Source organism: Rhinatrema bivittatum, chromosome 2, assembly GCF_901001135.1.
Source record: "Rhinatrema bivittatum chromosome 2, aRhiBiv1.1, whole genome shotgun sequence".
Lineage (NCBI taxonomy): Eukaryota > Metazoa > Chordata > Amphibia > Gymnophiona > Rhinatrematidae > Rhinatrema > Rhinatrema bivittatum.
Window position 1 is genome coordinate 234,919,920 of NC_042616.1, and position 18,827 is coordinate 234,938,746.

The window sequence follows — 18,827 nt, forward strand, 5'->3', positions numbered from 1 at the left end:
GAATTATTACCCTTGAAAACACTCCCTTACAGGCTTCCTGCTTCAGGTATATTTTTAAAAAGTTTTTATTATGAGTTTTTGCTTCTTTGCCCAACTTCTTTTCAGATTCTCTCTTCGCCTGTCTTATCAATGTTTTACATTTAACTTGGCAATGCTTATGCTTTTTCCTATTTTCTTCAGATGGATCCTTTTTTCAATTTTTGATGGATGTTTTGTTTTGGCTAAAATAGCCCCTTTCACTTCACCTTTTAACCAAGCTGACAGGCATCTGGCCTACTTTCCACCTTCCTAAATGCATGAAATATATCTGGACTCTGCTTCTAAGATGGTATTTTGAAACAATGTCCATGTCTATTGTACACTCTTAACCTTCTGCATCTTTCAGTTTTTTCTATCTTCCTCATTTTATCAGTCTCCCTTTTGAATGTTTAATAGAGATGTGAATCGGAACCGGAATCTGATCGGTTCCGGTTCCAATTCAAATCTTAAAATTTTTATCGTCAGGCTCGATTTTTTTTTTGTTATCGGCTGCGCCCGATCCAATAACAAAAAAACCCTCCCCCACCCTACCGAACCCCCAAAAAAGTTTTAAAATTACCTGGTGGTCCAGTGGGGGCGCGGGGAGCGATCTCCCACTCTCAAGCCATCGGCTGCATTAATAAAAATGGCGCCGATGGCCCTTTGCCCTTACCATGTGACAGGGAATCCGTGCCATTGGCCGGCCCCTGTCACAAGGTTGGAGCACTGGATGGCCGGCGCCATCTTTAAAGATGGCACGGGCCATGTCCGGCCATCCAGTGCTCCTACCATGTGACAGGGGCCGGCCAATGGCACGGATTCCCTGTCACATGGTAAGGGCAAAGGGCCAGCAGCGCCATTTTTATTAGTGGCAGCTGATGGCCTGAGTGCGGGAGATTGTTCCCCGTGCCCCCACTGGACCACCAGGTAATTTTAAAAGGTTTTTTTTTTGGGGGGGGGTCAGGAGGGTGGGGGAGGCTAAGGGGTAAGTTTTAAAGGGTCGGGTGGGTTGTTTTTTTTTATCGGGCCATCAGCGCCATTTTTATTAGTGGCAGCCAAAATGGCGCCGATGGCCCGAGAGCGGGAGATTGCACCGGGACCCCCGTGCTGGACCACCAAGTAATTTAAAACATTTTGGGGGGGTTTGGGAGGGTAAGGGATTTGTTTTAAAGGGTCGGGGTGGGTTTAGGGGTTGTTTTGGTGTGCCGGTTTTCCCGCCCTCCCCCCAAATAACTCCCATACCCGATTAACGATTTTTCATGATAAATCAGGGGAATTTGTATTGTATCACGCACTCTAACGATTTTTGACGATTTAAAAAATATCGGACGATTTTTTAAATCGTCAAAAACCGATTCACATCCCTAATGTTTAGTGCTAGATCTGTAGATTTACTTATTGTCCCCTACCAGTCATTAATTGAAATATGATCATTTTATAATCACTGTTGCCAAGTGGCCCCACCACCGTTACCTCTCTCACCAAATCTTGCATTCATCTAAGAATTAGAAGTAAAATATCTCCCTCTTTCATTGGTTCCTGAACTAATTGCTCCATGAAACAGTCATTTATTCCATACATGAACTTTACCTATCTAGCTTGTAAAGATGTTACATTTTCCCAATCAATATTGCGATAATTGAAATCTCCCTTTACTGCTTTGCCAAATTGGTTAGCTTCTCTTATTTCTCTTAGCATTTCATTCTCCATCTTATCATTTTGGTCAGGTAGATAGTGCTATACTCCTATTGCTATACTCTTCCCCAACACACATGGGATTTCTGCCCATAAAGATTCTACTGTTTATTTAAAAGTGAATTTTAAAAGCCTGATGTGCAGATTAATTGCTGGGCTGCGTGAATATGTTGGGCTCATACGCACCGAGCAGAATTTAAAAGCTGCCGAGATACACATGTATCTCCCGCAGCAAGCACATCTCAGAAGTTTTCAAAAAAAGTGGAGTGTGGGCATGGTCTTGGTGGGGCATGGGCAGCATTTTGGAGCATGAACCTGAGATGTCCATGTAAATACTTATGCATTCCAGCATGCACCGAGGCCCCCTGCCAAGTAACTTTATGTCTACTATGGATGACATATAAGTTAAAAAATAAAGAAAAATAAGCAGATCTGCGGGGTTTTAAGGGTCGAGGTTAACTGGGGGAAGTGAAGGCTATTAAACTAGGGGGCTTTGGAGAAACTATCTCTGAACTTGGCTAACTCAGTACAAACTGGTAATACTGGGAATAATGTCGACACGCGCCCCTTTTAACATCACCCAATTTATGCAGTAGAAGCAACATTTACATGCACTTGTGCATGCCCATTTAAAATTGTGAGCACATGTGTGTGCAATCAGGCTATTTTATAACATGCATGTATATGCACACATACATTATAAAATGGATGCATCCCTATGAGCTGTCCAATGTACGCACACCAATATGCAACCACGCACCAGTTTGAAAGTTACCGTCCCTGTCTCTTTATCCTGTTGGTCTCTATGCCATCCCAAGCATAAAGTTCTAACCCACCCCCAAGTTTATCCAACCTATCATTGTGGTATAATTTGTACCCTGGTATAGCACTGTCCCATTGGTTATCCTCTTTCACAAGGTCTCTGAGATGTGAATTATGTCTGCCTCTTTATTTAAAGCTATACAAGCTAACTCTTCCATCTTACATCTTAAACTTATGGCATTGGCATACAAACACTTCAACGTATGTTTTTTGTTGCATTATCAACCTGCTTATAAGTTGACAGGGATAATTTTGAATCTTTTAACTTAGGTGGTTCTTTACTTATAGGCAAATTGACTACTTTTGCTTTTATTGGAACCTCACTGTTGGGATGCCCTAACTCTTCTGTTTCATTAATATCCTTCGAAGATATCTCCCTCCAAACCATGTGCTACTTAGCAACTGTCGGCTTTCCCCTTTGTTCTAGTTTAAAAGCTCCTCTATATCCTTTGTGAAGGTTAGCACCAATTCCTTACAAAACTGTAACCCTCTTTCCTACACCATCATTTCATCCATGCTTTGAGACTCTGGAGCTCTGCCTGTCTCTGGGTACCTGTGCATGGACAAGAGGCATTTCTGAGAATGCTACCCTGGAGGTTCTGGATTTCAGCTTTCTACCTAAAAGTCTCCCTGCCACACCTGTCTACATCATTGATGCCCACATGTACCATGACAGCTGGCTCCTCCACAGAACTGTCTAAAATTATAAGTGACACATGCGGTCTGCCATCTTTGAACCAGATAGGCAAGTTAGCAGGCAATCCTCACGTTCCCCAGCCACACAGCTATCTACATTCCTAATAATCAAATCACCAGCTATGAGAGCTGAGAAAACCCTTCCCTTCTGGGCAGTAGCCCTGGGAAACACCTCAGTGTAGGAGGACAATACATCATCTGGATAGTAGTTCCATGCTACAGGATCACTTTTTAATGCTCACAATTTTTTAAAAATGTTTGAAAAAAAATGCTTACAAATATTTAAAGATGGACCTATGATTAAAAGTCTGCCCCTCTTATTTATTGATGGAGCATAACGTAAGGCTCTGAAAGATAACAATTAAGGGGATGATGGTCCCATAAATCACAAAATTATATCAATTGAAATTTGGCAAATACGTTTAATTTTGTGTGTTGGTTTTTATTATAGGCATACATATACACATTAATGATTATGCCCCACTCTTTCACTTCTCCCCCAAACTTTTTAAGTCCTAAAATTTCCCAAAGCAATACTCACCTCTCCTTTTCAGACACCAGCAAGATGATGTCCTCCTTTCAATACTCACACAGGAGACAGTAGAAAAGAACTTACCTCCCTGGTATTCTTGTTAATCAAAAGGCGCACACATAAATAAACACACACACAAGTGTTTTATGAAATGACTTAAGAAACCTTTCAATTAAAATCCAAAATGAATTTTGTTGAATCTGTAAATCTGCTTAGCATTTTAAAAAAAATCAAAAGCATGTTTTTCAGGTTTGTTTCAGATTTCCTCTACATCTACCAGAGGAAATATTTCCCCAGGAGCTCTGTCAACTCAAGCAAATTCAAGTATCATTCGCCCATTTCCATATTTCAGTAAAATGTGACAATTTGAACAATGGGTCCTATGTAGTCTCAAATGTAATGTACATCACCAACTCTGAATAATTCTTCTGTTGATCTGATAAAAGATATTAAATCTGCAAAGTAAACATGTTTCTCCACAATTAATATGACTGCTAGATAGAATATGATAAGAAATGCTAAGCGTTATGAGATAAATACAGAAGAATGTATGAGTAGAAAGACAGAGGTCAATTTTCAAATTGATTTATAGGGGTAAAAAACACTTTACTCATGTTAATTGGCTGTCAGACAATTGCCCTTCCTCAATGTCGCTAAAAGTTTGGTTCCACAATGTGCATACTTTTGGAAATACTGGGAGGAGGCACTCCTGGGGGCATGTTTAGTTTAGGTGAGGAAAAGTAGAGGCCACCATAATTGCCTTCCCTTACTACTACCACCCATCACCACCAGATCTTCCCTTTCCTTCCCTTGCTGCTGACATGGACCTGTCTTCTCTTGCAGCTACATTCACAGGAATTGCCCTCCCTTGCTACTACCACCATTTCCATCAGACCTGCCTTCTGTGTTGTCATTGCCACTAGATCTGCACTGTCTTTGCTGCTGCCCCCTGCAGTGCTCTGGGAGAAAGGGGAGTCACTCCACCAGCCCAGGTAAGTGAATAATGAACACTAGATGGGGAGGACTAAGAGAGCTGTAAAGCTGTAGAGTAGGGATTGGGGGCTAGAGGAGAGAAAGAGGAAGGAGAGGGAGAAGGGGAATGCAGAAGGGAGTGGATGGAGAGATAGAGAAGGGAAGCTGAAGGTAGAGGAGGGGGATGAAGCAGAGGGAAAGATCAAGAGTTGGGAGAGAAGGGGGATGAAGGGAGAGAATGGGGAAAGGGCAAGAACAAAAAGTGATGGGGATGAGGAAGCCAGTAGGATCTGAAAGGAGAATAGGGGTATGGCGAACAAATGTGGGAAGCACACGGGTGAGGAGAGGGGGTGAAAGCAGGGGGAAGGGGTTGGTGGCAGGCAGAAGAGGAGAGGGCTCTTCCCTTAGTCCCCCTTCTCTTCCCAACCTTGCTGTCTTCACCTGACACCATCCATCTTCCTTTCCCTTTGGCCACTCACCTCCACCAATTCATCTCTCTTCAACCCCTCCTATTTTCCCTGCTCCCATCTCTTGCCCTTTTCTTTCTCTCTCTGATCCCATCCTTCCCTCTTCCTGTGTTCTTTGTTCTTCCTGAGAGCACTTTGCATATTCCCTCCCCCCCCCCCACCACCACCATCACCAAAAAGGTGTTTGCAGTCTCTGGCAGGATTACAGTAGGATGTGCATTTGTTTTAAACAAATTACACATGTGAATTGAAAAAAGGTCTTTTTTTTTTTTCTTTTAATGCATATTTTGCTTTGGGAAATGAACCAAATCAAGATAAACATTAAAAAAAAACTGAAAAACAAAGAAAAATAATTTCTTAAACACATTTTTATTGACCCGCACATCCCTAGAATATATTGTGTTAAAGTTAGCTAGATATGTTTAGTTGGCTAACTTTAGGTTGCTCTCCAGCAAGCCTAAAGCTTTTTAGCTTGTTAGCCAGAAAATGCATGCAATCCAGATAATTTATAGGGTCATTCATCAAATTGTGTTATGGTGTTTTTACATGTAAAAACACCTTTTTCAAGTGATAAGCAGTATGATATGCTCATAATGCAATCTTTTCACAAATTCTGTTTTGGGCATTTTTAGGCTGGGGGAGAGTCAGAAAAGTGAAAGAGAGAAAGAAAGGAAGAGAGGGAGAGAGGGAGAGAGAGAGAGAGAACCTTTGGGGGGTGACAGCATAGTAAACAGCTATTTATGCTACTATAGGAGGGTACCCTAATAACTCGAGGTGAGGTTTAAGTAGTAGTGTAGGGATTGGGGGTCACTTTGACATGCAGAGTGAGACGTATGAACAAAACAGTACACTCTTGTGAAGATTTGATGTTGTTTGGAGTGAGGAAACTCACACAATGATGAAATTTGTACAATGTTCTCTCAACTTAGCTTGATGTTACCCAGGTAGAGAGTCAATCAAACTAGGATGAGAGAACATTGTACAAATCTCATCTTTGTGTGAGTTTCCTCACTCCAAATAACATCAAATCTTCACAAGAGTGTACTGTTCTGTTCATACATCTCACTCTGCATGTAAAAGTGGCCCCTAACCCATACACTACTACCTAAACCCCATCTCAAGTTATTAGGTTGCCCTCCTATAGAGATATAAATAGCTAACTACTAGAAAGGCCTTGTAGATAGTATCTCTCTCTCTCTCTCTCTCTCTCTCTCTCTCTCTCCACTTTGCAGCAATACCTATGCTTTCTATAGGTATCATTCATTGCAATAAATACATCCGTTTTTCTACCACATGTGAAATTTACAGCAATTTGATAAATCTAGCTATTAGTTGGATAAAGACACTCTACCCCAGAATGCCCTGAACTATCCCTGACATGAACAGTGGGATTTTTAAAGTCTGGCCTATTCCAGGACTTAGCTATACCCAAATCAGCTAAAGGTTTACAGAGGTTTTTCTATAAAACATACATTTTCATAATTTAAAAAATTGTATTCTTCAGTCTGATGCTTTCTTTTCTTCTACTGAACTAGTGATTGATTCGCATTCTTGAATTATGGTTATGTGGTTGTATTGATTTTGAGTATGAAACCCATTGACTTTGAAATGCAAGTTACTGATGTTCCTCTTCAGTTCTAACGCAGTTGCCAAATTTAAAAAAAGCAAAACATAGTTGCTTACATGTAATGAGTGTGCTCTGAAGGCCGTAGTTGACTAGTCTGTGGGAAAGCACAGCTGCTCATGTGCTCCTATGATTGTTGGACATTCCTCAGTTCCAGAAGGAGAGGAGTCAGAATATGTGTGACGGGTGTGTTGTTGTCTTTGTTAGTAAACCTTGACTACAGTTACAAATGAAACATTCAAATTCAGGTACTTCCCTTAGGTTGATATCAGAGCACTGTTCTCAACATGATCATGTTTCGCGTTCCAGCTGCTTCAGGAACCTCTCTGGATTCAGATACTTGTTCCACTATTTCAGGAACTTCTCATATGTTATGGGATTATTCTCCTTTCTTATCTTGTCGTTTTTTTAATCCACAAGTGTTTTACTGTGTCCTCGCGGCTCTGGAGAAACTTCCTAGAGTGCTCTGATATCCACCTAAGGGAAGTACCCTGAATTTGAATGTGTTTTATTTGGTTTTAGAACTAAGGATAAATGAAAAAAGAAGAAAAAAAGATATATAAAAATAACTTTGAATACAGAACTGTGTCTGGACCGATGATTAAAGATGACCCCTTTAGCAGGTTAAAAAATGGTGCAAAAATGCCCGTATACCATGGGGTGTTATGAAGGTCCATTAAATATCGATGACAAACATATGTGAAACGAGGGGAAGGATTTGGGACTCCGGTTAGATTAAGTATTGATTTAAATTTAGAAGAAACTAAAAGTTGACATCTTTACTATATCAAACATTACTAGGACTAGAATACATCCCATGAAACTTACTAGTAGCAGATGAAAATAAGAATAATTAAGCTATGAAATTTGTTGCCATAAAATGTGGTCAAAGCTAGTAGAATACCTAAATTTAAAAAAGGTTTGGAGAAGTCTCTAGAGGACAGGTCCATAAAAAGCTATTAGCTAGACAGACTTGGATGTCCGTGAAAGAACAATTGGGAAATGATTTTTCTATTAGGACTTGTTCCCTTATAGTATTAAAATGCATCAGAAACAAATATTTTCCAATGGAAAGGAAATTGTAGAACTAAGAGTCATGATATGAATGAACCTCCAGGGGGAGGGGGAGTAGACCGAGGAATAATATCAGGGATTTTTTTTTTTTTTTTCATGGAAAGGGTGGTGGATGCCTGGAATCATCTCCCGGAGGAGGTGGTGTAGACAAAGACGGTGATGGAATTCAAAAAGATATGGGATAAACACGGAGAATCCCTAGTGAGAAGAGGAGGGAAATAAAGCAATAAGGGAAGCTGTGATAACTTTATTGTATGGGATAATCTATTCAGAACAACAGTTATAGTCCTAATTCAAAGTTGGGGGGGATAACCTGCATGAAGGGATATTTGCAAATATAAAAAGAAGGCAAGGGGGTGACTTTCATTGAGTGGCAACTGCAATTCTAAACACCTTGCTAGACAGACTAGATGGGATAGTTTGGTCTTTATCTGCTATTTTTTATTTTGTCACTATGAGCCAGACTGGCCACTGACAGAGACAGGATGCTGGGCTCCCTGCACCATTTGTATGTCTCAGCATGCACTTCTTACGTTTCATTTCCTTACCTCTCTGGCCTGACTGTGCTTGTCTTTTCTTGCCTGGGAAGTACCTTCTCAAGTTGAAAAACAGTTTCCTTGTTTCTGACTCCAGTACTTTTTTGGTGTGGAGGCTGGATTTCAAGCAGAGCTGGAAAGAGACTGATGAGGCAAATGGTGGACTTTGAAGACTTATATTGCAATTGCAATAGATAGATGTGTTTTTAATTTTCATGCAGTTTTAATGATTTTTTATTTTTTTTTTACTGCACACTATGGACAAACTGGAATCAGCAGGATATGAATATTTAAAATAAATAAACAGGATTTGAGTCCTGAGTCACCAGTTTAGGTTTCACCAATGCACAACTCCAAACTCTTGGGGGTATATCAGGGAAATGCAAATGTGCTCCCAGATAGGAAAGTTCAAACCAAGGCACTACTAGAGATGGCACCTATGCCACAAGAAGTGCATAGAAGTTAACAGTGCCATTATGTTTTCTGTTAAAGTGAAGATTTCCCCTAAAAGGAAGCCCTGAATGGTTTTAAACAGTGTGTAACCATCTGCTGGACGTGCACAGGATGTGCATAGGGCAAGAAGTTAATCTGGAGCCAGGGAAGGAATATTCCAGAGCTCTGGGTCAGCTAAGTGTCAGAAGGTGTAGCTTGCCTTTTTGGCAACAAATTCCAGAGTTTAATTGTGCATTGAGTAAAAAAAGAACTTTCTCCGATTAGTTTTTCTACATGCTAACTTCATGGAGTGCCCCCTAGCCCTTCTATTATCTGAAAGAGTAAATAACCGATTCACATCTACCCGTTCTAGACCTCTCATAATTTTAAACACCTCTATCATATCCCCCCCCCCCCCCCTCAGCCGTCTCTTCTCCAAGCTGAACAGTCCTAATCTCTTTAGTCTTTCCTCAAAGGGGAGCTGTTCCATTCCCCTTTATCAAGCTCTATGACTTTTACTCCAAAGATATTCTCTCCAGTGTAATGCCACATCCACATGTCTTTTCTATACAACTTCATGTAGAATGGACACATGCAGCCAAGAGTCTGCAATCATCTATAGCCACTGCAGGGGTTTTTATTGTCATTTCAAAGTCACCATATGTCAAACAGAAAAGATACATTTTGCACATCTCAGTTTCTATCAATAAACAGAGTTCACTTTGAGGTGAATTTTAAAAGCCGGGCGCGGACCAAAGTCAGGAGATGTGTATGCATGTAGGACATGTGCGTGTCCACCGGATTTTATAAAGTGTGTGTGTGGGGGGGAAGGGGGATGTGCACACATCTCGCATCAGAGAATAAAGGGGTGAGGTCTGAGTGGGGCACAGGCATTCCGAGGCAGGACCAAGAGAAGTGCTCACAAGTTCTTGTGCACCTAGGTGCGTGCCCAGGTCCAGTGCCGCGGAGCTTGACTTCTTCAACGGAGGAGGTGTAAGTTAAAAGAACAACTATTCATTCCTGAGCAGTATAAGGGGTCTGGGGTAACTGGAGAGAGTGCAGGCTAAAGAGCCAGGGGAGTTGGGAGGACCTAGCTCTAAAATGGGAGGACTGGTGAACAAACTGGGGAAACTGGTTATGGCACGGACAAGCACCTCTTATAAAATTCTCCTACTTGCGCAGCTCAAACCTGACTTTACACGGCTGTGCGCATCCATTTGCAAAACTGGGCGCGCACATACACGCACCCAGGCTATTTTATAACATAGGCGTGTATGTGAACGTATGGAATAAAATTGCCACATCCCCAGGCTCGTGCCGATGCACCTGCATATATGTGCACGCGTGTGCTCCTTTGAAAGTAACCATCCCTGAATGTATTGGAGGAGGTGGTAAGTGACTCACTTTGACTTTTCCAGAATGGTATTTAACAGTTGAACCATCTAGGCAAGATAGGATTCTCTGCATTTCGATAATGTATTCTACTTAAACAACCTAAGATCTGAGGTTCATACCCCAGGGGTACTAAGGAATGCTTCTTCAGCTTTTTTTGCTGTGTTTTATTGTGCATTAAACCACCACAAACTGGGGCAACATCTTTTGGAGCTTCCAGGTACCTGAGGAGGTCAAACAAGGAAGCCTTCGACTTGCAAGAAGCCCATAGGCTTTGAAAACTCTCCACAAGTCTCATTTTAACATGCATAAGCAATCAGGTAAATATGATATAGAAGTCGGAGCAGTCAAAGTTAGATGACCCATAAGTCCATCTTTTCTACAGTAACTCAAGTGCTGCAGTCACATTTTAAAATCAATATTAGTTTGCATTTTAAAACTGGCTTGAAGATATTTCCTAGAGAAAGTAAAGTGGAGTGATTAAATGATACACTTTTCATTGGTTCATAGAGACTATTCATTTTTTTCCCCCAGTAACTCTCCTGTCAGTAGCATTTATCATACGATTTAGCTCAGGGCACAAGCTTCCTCTTGTGCAGTGTGCAGGGTGGTCGTGAAGGTGGTGAAGGAATGTTTCATTTTGTGGTTGTCAAAGTGATCAAATTAAATGTTTTGCTTGTTTCAACTAAATACCAGAAACTATTGATTTACTTTGCTTTCTTCTAAGCTGTTCAAATTGAATTTTATGATGCCTCTTGTTCATCTTGAGCAGTGGGCTTAAAGGCGGCAGTGCATACAAAAAAAAAAAGCTGCCATGGAAAAGTCATGAGCCTAGCAGTAGATTAGGTAGCTCAGTGGTTCTCAGTGCAGTCCTTGGGGCACACCTAGCCTGTCAGGTTTTCAGCATCTGTATAGCGAATATACATGAGATAAATTTGCATACACTGCCTCCATTAAATGGTTGAAAACCCCTCAGATGGAGTTCCTCTCTCTGAACTACTGGCAGATAGAGGTTGTTACATAGCTGATCTCCTGGAATTTTCTTTGAAAAATCACTGACCTTATCACATTCTCAAAATACAGTTTAAAATAAATCTTTCCTGAGCCAGATGTTGTAATAAAAATGATAATTTAGGGCTTGATTTACTAAGCTTTTTTTTTTTTTTCCCTCCGAAGACTTAGACACACAATGGAAGAAAAGCCTTAGAAATCAGGAGAATACTGATTATACTTATCAATTAACTCCAACCCTCAGGGACATTTTAAGTCAGTTATAGTTTTTCAATTCAAAATCCCAAAAATTATGGGATTTGCAGTTCTGCATTTTTTTTTTTTGTACTAACAAAGCATGACAAGAAATCTCTAAGCCTGCCACCCAGCCATCATTTGGCTGGCATAAACACATTTTATTGGGCAAAGTTGACAGTCTACAGGATCTGCAAAACAGCAATACTTTTGCCAGCATTCCACCAACTTTGCTGGAAGCAACCTGGCAATGAGTGCAGGAGCTGAGACAGCACCTGCTTACAATCCTGACGGTAACTTCTCTTCCTCCCTGTCAGAATCAGAAGGAAGGGCCACTGCAGGAATTGCACACTTGCATCATCTCACAGTCGCACACTCAGAGACACACTGCTGCTTCTGTCCTGGAAAACAGTTGTGGTGGTGGGTGAATGCAATGGAGAAGAAGGGAGTTTGGAGTGGGCCCACAAGGGAAAACTGGACTATAAGTACTCACTTAGGGCTAGATTTTTAAAAACGCTGCACGGGCATCCACGTGTGCGCGGTTCCCCCGGCATGCACATGAATGCACCAATTTTATAACATGCGTGCGTCACCGCACGCATGTTATAAAATGTGATATCCGTGTGCACGTGTGCCAGATTTTATAATCAGCACGCAGATGTGCGGGCAGGTTCACACTCGCGCGCGCAACTGTGATTTTGTAAAGAAACACAAGGCGACGCAATAGGGCTTCCCCCAGTTCCCTCCCAGTCCGCTCCAATTAAGGAGCGGACTGGCAGGGAAAATCCCTATAACCTTAGCTAACCTTTCTACCTTTTCCCCTCTCCTCCCCGACCCCTAACCCCTACCTAATTATTCGATTTTTTTTGTTATTTTTTAATTCACTGTTCCTTCAGAGTAGGAATTTGAAGTAGAAAATTGATGATTATGCATTTCTTTTCTGATACTACACCGCCCCATCTGCAGGATTATTTAGAGCATCAAAATGGCATCCTCCAAGTCCTCCTGACCCAATTATTACAACAATTGTTAAACACAACAGCATTTTTTAAATTTTTCAATGACCAGGTTACTGTGGACCCAGGAGATATTTAAAACATATCTACAAGAAATATTCTGGTAGATTTTAAAATCCTTATGCGCACTGAAGCCAGGAGATATGCGCATGACTCAGTGCGGTGTGCTCCGCGGGGATTTTAAAACCCATGCGGGTTCGCGCGTATCTTCCACTATGTGCAAAAATTATAAAAAGCAAAAGGGCATGGGCAGGTCATGGGTGAGCCAAGTCAGTAAAATGAAGTCAGCACACAAGCGCGTGCCAAGGTCCCTTACCATGTAACTTTACTTCTGCTATGGAAGGTGCGTAAGTCAAGTAACAAAAAAAAAAAAAATAGACTAGTCAGCATGGTTTTAAGGGTTGGGGCTAATAGGGTAAAAGGGTGGCAAGTTAGCTAGGTGGATTAGGATTTCCTATCCTTTACTGGGAGCGAACTGGGAAAAAAGATTATTGTTTTGGCAGGCGTTGCTACTAAAATTCCCACACTTGCGAGCTCGAAGCGGCATTTTATAACGTAATGCATGTACGTTATAAATTCGCCAAATCCATGTGCACGTGCCAGCAAATGCGCGCACATGTGCACCCACGTGCGGGTCTTAAGATTCACCTCAATGGGTTTTGCCGAGGATAGGTTACCTGCATTGTCAACAATTAGTTATATTCCTAAGTTTAAGAGAACTGTTAATCCTAAGGAGGGTGGTGTGGATGCTCTATCTCCTAACAGTACTGATCTTTTTATTTTCCTGGAATCCTCCTTAGCTGATATTCCAATAGGAGCAGCTATCTTACTATTCTTTTGTGCGGAGTATGATAAAGATATGGACAGTAGCTTTCAAACCGGCGTGCAGGGTGCTCTTTGGCACGTATGCGTTGGCATGTGCCCAGATTTGTGGCCTTTTATAACTTGCACGTGTATATAGACCCACGCAAGTGCCCAGGCATGTAAGTATTTACATGCACATCTCTTGGTCATGTCCTGAAATGCCCATGCCCTACCCAGACCATGCCCGAACCCCATTCCTTTTTGAAAACGTTTGTGATGTGCAGGAGATACACACATATCTGGGCGCTTTCTAAAGTTTGTTCAGTTCGTGCCAGCCTGAAGTGTGTGCACATCCCTCAACTGATGCATGCACTGAGCTTTTAAAATTAATTTCATGGTGTTTTAGAAGTATTTCTTAAATATAGATTATTTTATTTTGCGGTCAAAAAATACAAGTATATCCTGATGTTTCCTATGTCACAGTGTGCCGAAGGAAGCATTTTCTTACACTGAGACAGAAAGTGTTGTCTCTTAAGATTTTGTGTAAAGGTTTGGTACCTTACCAAAAGAATACATTTATGTACTTACAGCACCTACATTTCTAAATATTTCAAATAGATTAAATAAGAGAATAAATGAGGATTGTACTTATCACCATGATAGTGACTGTAAATTGGTAGACATGTAGAAGATATACCTCTGGCCTCTCTGTTGTTATATTATGGATTTAAATTTCTTCTATTTTTATTGGATTGCCTCCCTTTAAGTGGACTGGATTATGAATTTGTTGGTATTGTTTTCTTTTTAAATTTCTCTTTTTTTGGGGTATATATGGTATTTTCATGATTTTCTTTAGGCCAATTGTTGTAAATGATTTAAAATGAATAAAGATAAAATTAAAAACATTGCAGTATTTGAGGCCAGGAAGTATCAGGGTTTGAACAACTGAATGGAAATCAGAAGACGCCAGCAACTGTTTCAATCATGAAACATTTTTAGTTTATAAAATGCTATAAAAGCCAGAGCCTAGATCATGTCCTTCACCATGAGTTGATGATCAATCAGGATTCCATATTAGCAGACTAGACTGTGAGAGAGTTTCAACTTCTCTGACATTTAGCTAGGCTCTCAAGCAATCCACAGGCCAACAATGAATAAAAAATGTAGCCTCCGTTTATTCTAAATTTAGTTTTGACTATTTTCCTTCGACCAATTCTGTGCAATAGATAAACAAGAAGAAATCTTGGGAAGGATCCCAGAGTCATCTGCACAAAAATGGGAAAAAAGCTGAATGTCATCAGCAAGGGCTCTGAATCCCACATCGAGGAAAACCAGCAATGAACAGATTGGTTGGAGGAAGAGGTTAAATAATACTGCAGAGGAGCAGGGATCTAGCAAACGGTCAGAATTTGTCACATTCAATTAGTCCTCAATTCGTTCCTGGGTAACTGGAGCTAAAATATTCCAATTCAAACAATTATTGGATAGAAGAGAGATAATTAAATCTGGAATAGAAAAGTCAGAATAGACAGGCTTGATTTTACTTTCAAAGAAGTCAGCCATGACCTCACAATTAAATGAGAGCTGTAAGGCTTCACAGGAAGATTCCCTGAGCAGAAAGGTAAATCATCAGGTTGATTCTAGGAAGCTGTAATCCTAATGGTAAGAAAGTTCTTCTTAGCAAAATCTAAGGCTTCTTTCCCCTCAGCACATCTGGTCTTCCTCCACTTTCATTAATGTTTTCTAGGATCCCACTAAAAGGAAAGAAAGTTTCAGAGAAAAACAGGGGGCAGCCTTTTGGAACTCAATGAATTTAACTTCACAGGTGCAACCTCATCTAATATTCTTGTTATATAACTCAAAAGGGAGTCAGCTAACATGCTAGAATTTTCTGTATTTAAATTCGGATTGATTTTGCAGCCAATATTCCTCAAATTTAACCTCATCTATCTGACTATGTTGCTGCTTTGCAGTGTGCATAACAGGAATTAATTTAGGAACAATAACAGAATAATAAAATTGGATCAGACAGTGTTCCTACCATGAAAATGAGGACATTTATAAAACTATATCGGTGGTATCATATTTAAACTGTGCTAGATCAGACCAGACTTTAAAGGGGGGGGGGGGGGGGGTTTCCATCATAATAACATATATCTTAAGCAGAAGATTTTCATTTTCTCAGATATCTGTGTAAGGCTACACAAGTGAAGACGAAGAAATACCTATTAAGAATATAAGAAGTGCCATGATGGATCAGACCAATGATCCCTTGAGCCCAGCATCTTGTCCCTGACAGTGACCAAGCTTGGCTACCCGAAGATCCCCTCCCCACCTCCCACTTCCAAATGCAAGAGCTGGTGACCCATGCCCATCTGGGTAATAACTGTAAATGAACCTATCCACCTGAAACTTGTCCATCTACATTATTAACCTTGACCATATCTTCTGGTAACAAATTCCATAGCTTAAATGTGCCTTGATTGAAAAGAATCTGCCTTAATAACTGTTTTGTATTAACCTGTTCCAAAACAGTCATGATTTTGTAATCCTCTATCATCTCTTCTCCCATTTCTTCTCCAACCTCTAACCTATTTAGCCTTTCTTCATAAGGGAGTCAGAAGTTCTGTATTTTATTTGGCAGTTATTTTCTTTTCTGTTTTCTTTGTAAATGTCCTATTAGACATCAGGGGCAAACCTATATCTTCAGTGACCCAGATCAAGTGAAGTCTTTTTGGAAAGTATAAAAGATTTGACCCATGGGACTACTGCTTTTCACTCTTTGTAGTTTTCTGGGCTTGATCAGGGTACAGTGCCAATTTTTATGTTTAATTTAAAGTGCTAGAATTGCATAGTATGTATGGGGCAATATTCAAAAACATGTATGCAGGAAATGAGTGTTTACCCAAGTCAAAATATGGTTTGAAAATCTTCATCCTCCCCCCTCATCCTGGTTAAAACAGCACGTGTACATTTTCCTGTATTAAAGGGTGGGCAGGGTTGTAGGGGAGGGAGAAAAATGTGCAGTGATTGAATCTTAAAATCACTGTAATTACTTTACACCTGCAGGAGCAATGGAGGGTTATTTTTCTAAGGACTTATCGTGTGCGTTAGGGCCTTATTGCAGGTGAAAAGGGCCTTTTCACGGTGGTATCATTAAAATCAGGGGGAGGGGAGGAGTCGGGGTGGAGTTAGGGAGGAGACGGTGGCGACACCGCCGCCGGTGATAATGTTTCAAACATTAATGCTGGCAGTAGCACGGGGAATAGCACCACCGTGGTGCGATCAGCTGCAAGCTATCGCCCGCCCACCCCTCCTTCACCCCCTGCCCCCTTTAGCGCAGGCTTCATCATTCCGCACGGATCCTGGCCCATGAGGGTAATTTTCTAAGAATTCCACATTGCCCCATATATACACATTCATGGCCAGTATTTTATAGCCTGAGCCCATCAGGTAGAGACAGATTATAAAATATTAGCGGTACCCCTGCCACGCGTTGCAGTGGCAGAGTCGGGTTCTTTTCCCTCCCTCCCCCTTCCCCTTGCTCATTTACCTCAATCACTCATCCTCCTCCCCCTTGGTCACTCACCCCCTCTTCCCTCCCCTGTCCCCACTCCAACTCTCTCCCCTGACACTCATCTCTCCCCTCATTCTCCCTCCCCTGACACTCACCTCCCCCCTCATTCTCCCTCCCCTCACTGTCACCTCCCCCCGCCTACTGCCTACCCTTCAGATCAGAAAACCTTTGTCTTTCTATTTCTGTGGGAACCCCCCACCCCCAAAAAAACCCCCAATCCCAACCCTTTAAATCAAATAATAACCCCCCACCCTCCTGCCCCCTCCCAAGACCTGGGAAATTGAAATTGTTGGTGCTACATGTGGTCTGTCCCTGGGCGTCTGTGCGCGTTATGTAGCCAAATAGGGGCGTGCCTAACCAAATTTGCACTCCCAAATTTGTTTTGTGGTCTGGGGAGGGCTATTTTGGTGCGTTCCCGAGATCGTGCAAGTTTAGTGTATGTATTTGTGTGTGAACCTCCCCCTTCCCCCAAAAAACAACCCTATGAGAAACGTTCTCTTAAACTAACCACCCCACAATCTCCTGCCCCCCTCCCCCAGTCTTGCGAAAAACAGTAGCTCCCCCCCTGCCCCCCCCCCAGAGTTGCCGAACGAATGAAACCTGCCCCCCATGTGACCCCTCCCCAAGATGTTCGTAATAAATTCATTACCACCCCCAACCTCCAGACCCCCCCGAGACCTGATAAAAATGTCAGTCGGTGGAGCGAGCGTTCAGGAGCGGTCCGGGAGCGATGTATTGGTGTTGGTCTGTCGGCTGCGAGCACTGAAACGGGTTCCAACGGCCCTTTGCCCTTACTATGTCAGTGGGGTGGAGCAATGGCAGCGGTAGGTCCTCTGACATAGTAAGGGCAAAGGGCCGCCGGCTGCCAGTCCTGAAAATGGCGCCAAGGGGCCCTCGCCCTATGTCACATGGGCTACTGCCGCCATTGGTGTCCCCGAGTGGCATAGTAAGGGAAAGGGCCATTGGCGCCATGTTGATTGCTGGCAGCCGACGGCCGAAGTGCAGGAGATGTGTCCCAGACCGGTCCTGGCCCCCCGCTGGAGCCTCCCGGACTTCTGTCAGGTTTTGTGTGTGTTGGGAGGCTGTGGGAAGTAAATCAATTTGGCATGTGTGTGGGGGGTGTGAGGATGGTGGTGGATGTATTTTGTCTGTAAAGGAAATAGTTATCTTCCGGCGAAAAAAGTGCACGAATGTGTTAAAATGGAAGTGAAATGTGGACCTGGACTGGCGAAATGATTAGTTTAGCGTTTGTTAGTGTAAGGTGTAACAGATGGCGCTTACGTCCAGCAGATGTCGCTGTTTTCTGAAAAAAATCTTTAAACCTATTTTACCTGTCACAGGTGTGACATATCTGTAATGTAAGTACAGAAGAACCTTCCTGTATGCGAAATGAAGGTTGTGTCCAAATTTGAAAGCAATCGGTTCAGTGGTTTCTGAGATTAGCGATTTTGTCCAAACTATTTAACATTTTTATTTATATAGATGTGTATGTCTACCCCCAACATATGCATGTATGTTTGGTTATGTGTGAATAGCAGCAATGCATTGAAAGCATACGTTTCCTACCTATTTTGTAAAAATGCATGTGTACATTTTACACACTAAACAAATATCACTTGCTTGTATAAAACCCTGGGGGGTAATTTTCAAAAGCATGTACATGTATAAATGTACATGTATTGCCACAATACATGTACATGTATTGTGGCAATTTTCAAAAGTCACTTACCCGCATAAAGTGCATTTACATGTGAATATCCTATGGACAATTAAATGGCATATATTTAGCAATTTTCAAAAGCCCACTTATACAGGCATAGGGCATTTACACATGCAAAACCCAATTTTAAGTGTGTCAGTGCTTTTTGTTTCATGGAAATGATTATTAAAACCTGGAGAGGTGCAGAGTAAACACTCTTCCAGAT

General features: G+C 41.7%; 1 protein-coding gene across 5 annotated transcripts in view; it reads right to left on the reverse strand.

The window, feature by feature from the left end:
* ZNF385D (zinc finger protein 385D) overlaps nucleotides 1–18,827 on the reverse strand; it is a 931,570-nt gene that overhangs the window by 116,050 nt on the left and 796,693 nt on the right. For 4 of the 5 annotated variants that reach the window (XM_029589293.1, XM_029589289.1, XM_029589291.1 and 1 more), the window contains one exon: nucleotides 8,449–8,580. The exons of the other annotated variant lie outside the window; for it this stretch is intronic. In XM_029589293.1, coding sequence (XP_029445153.1) covers nucleotides 8,449–8,580 — 132 coding nt within the window. The remainder of the gene's footprint in view (nucleotides 1–8,448; nucleotides 8,581–18,827) is intronic. 5 annotated transcript variants of the gene reach the window in all.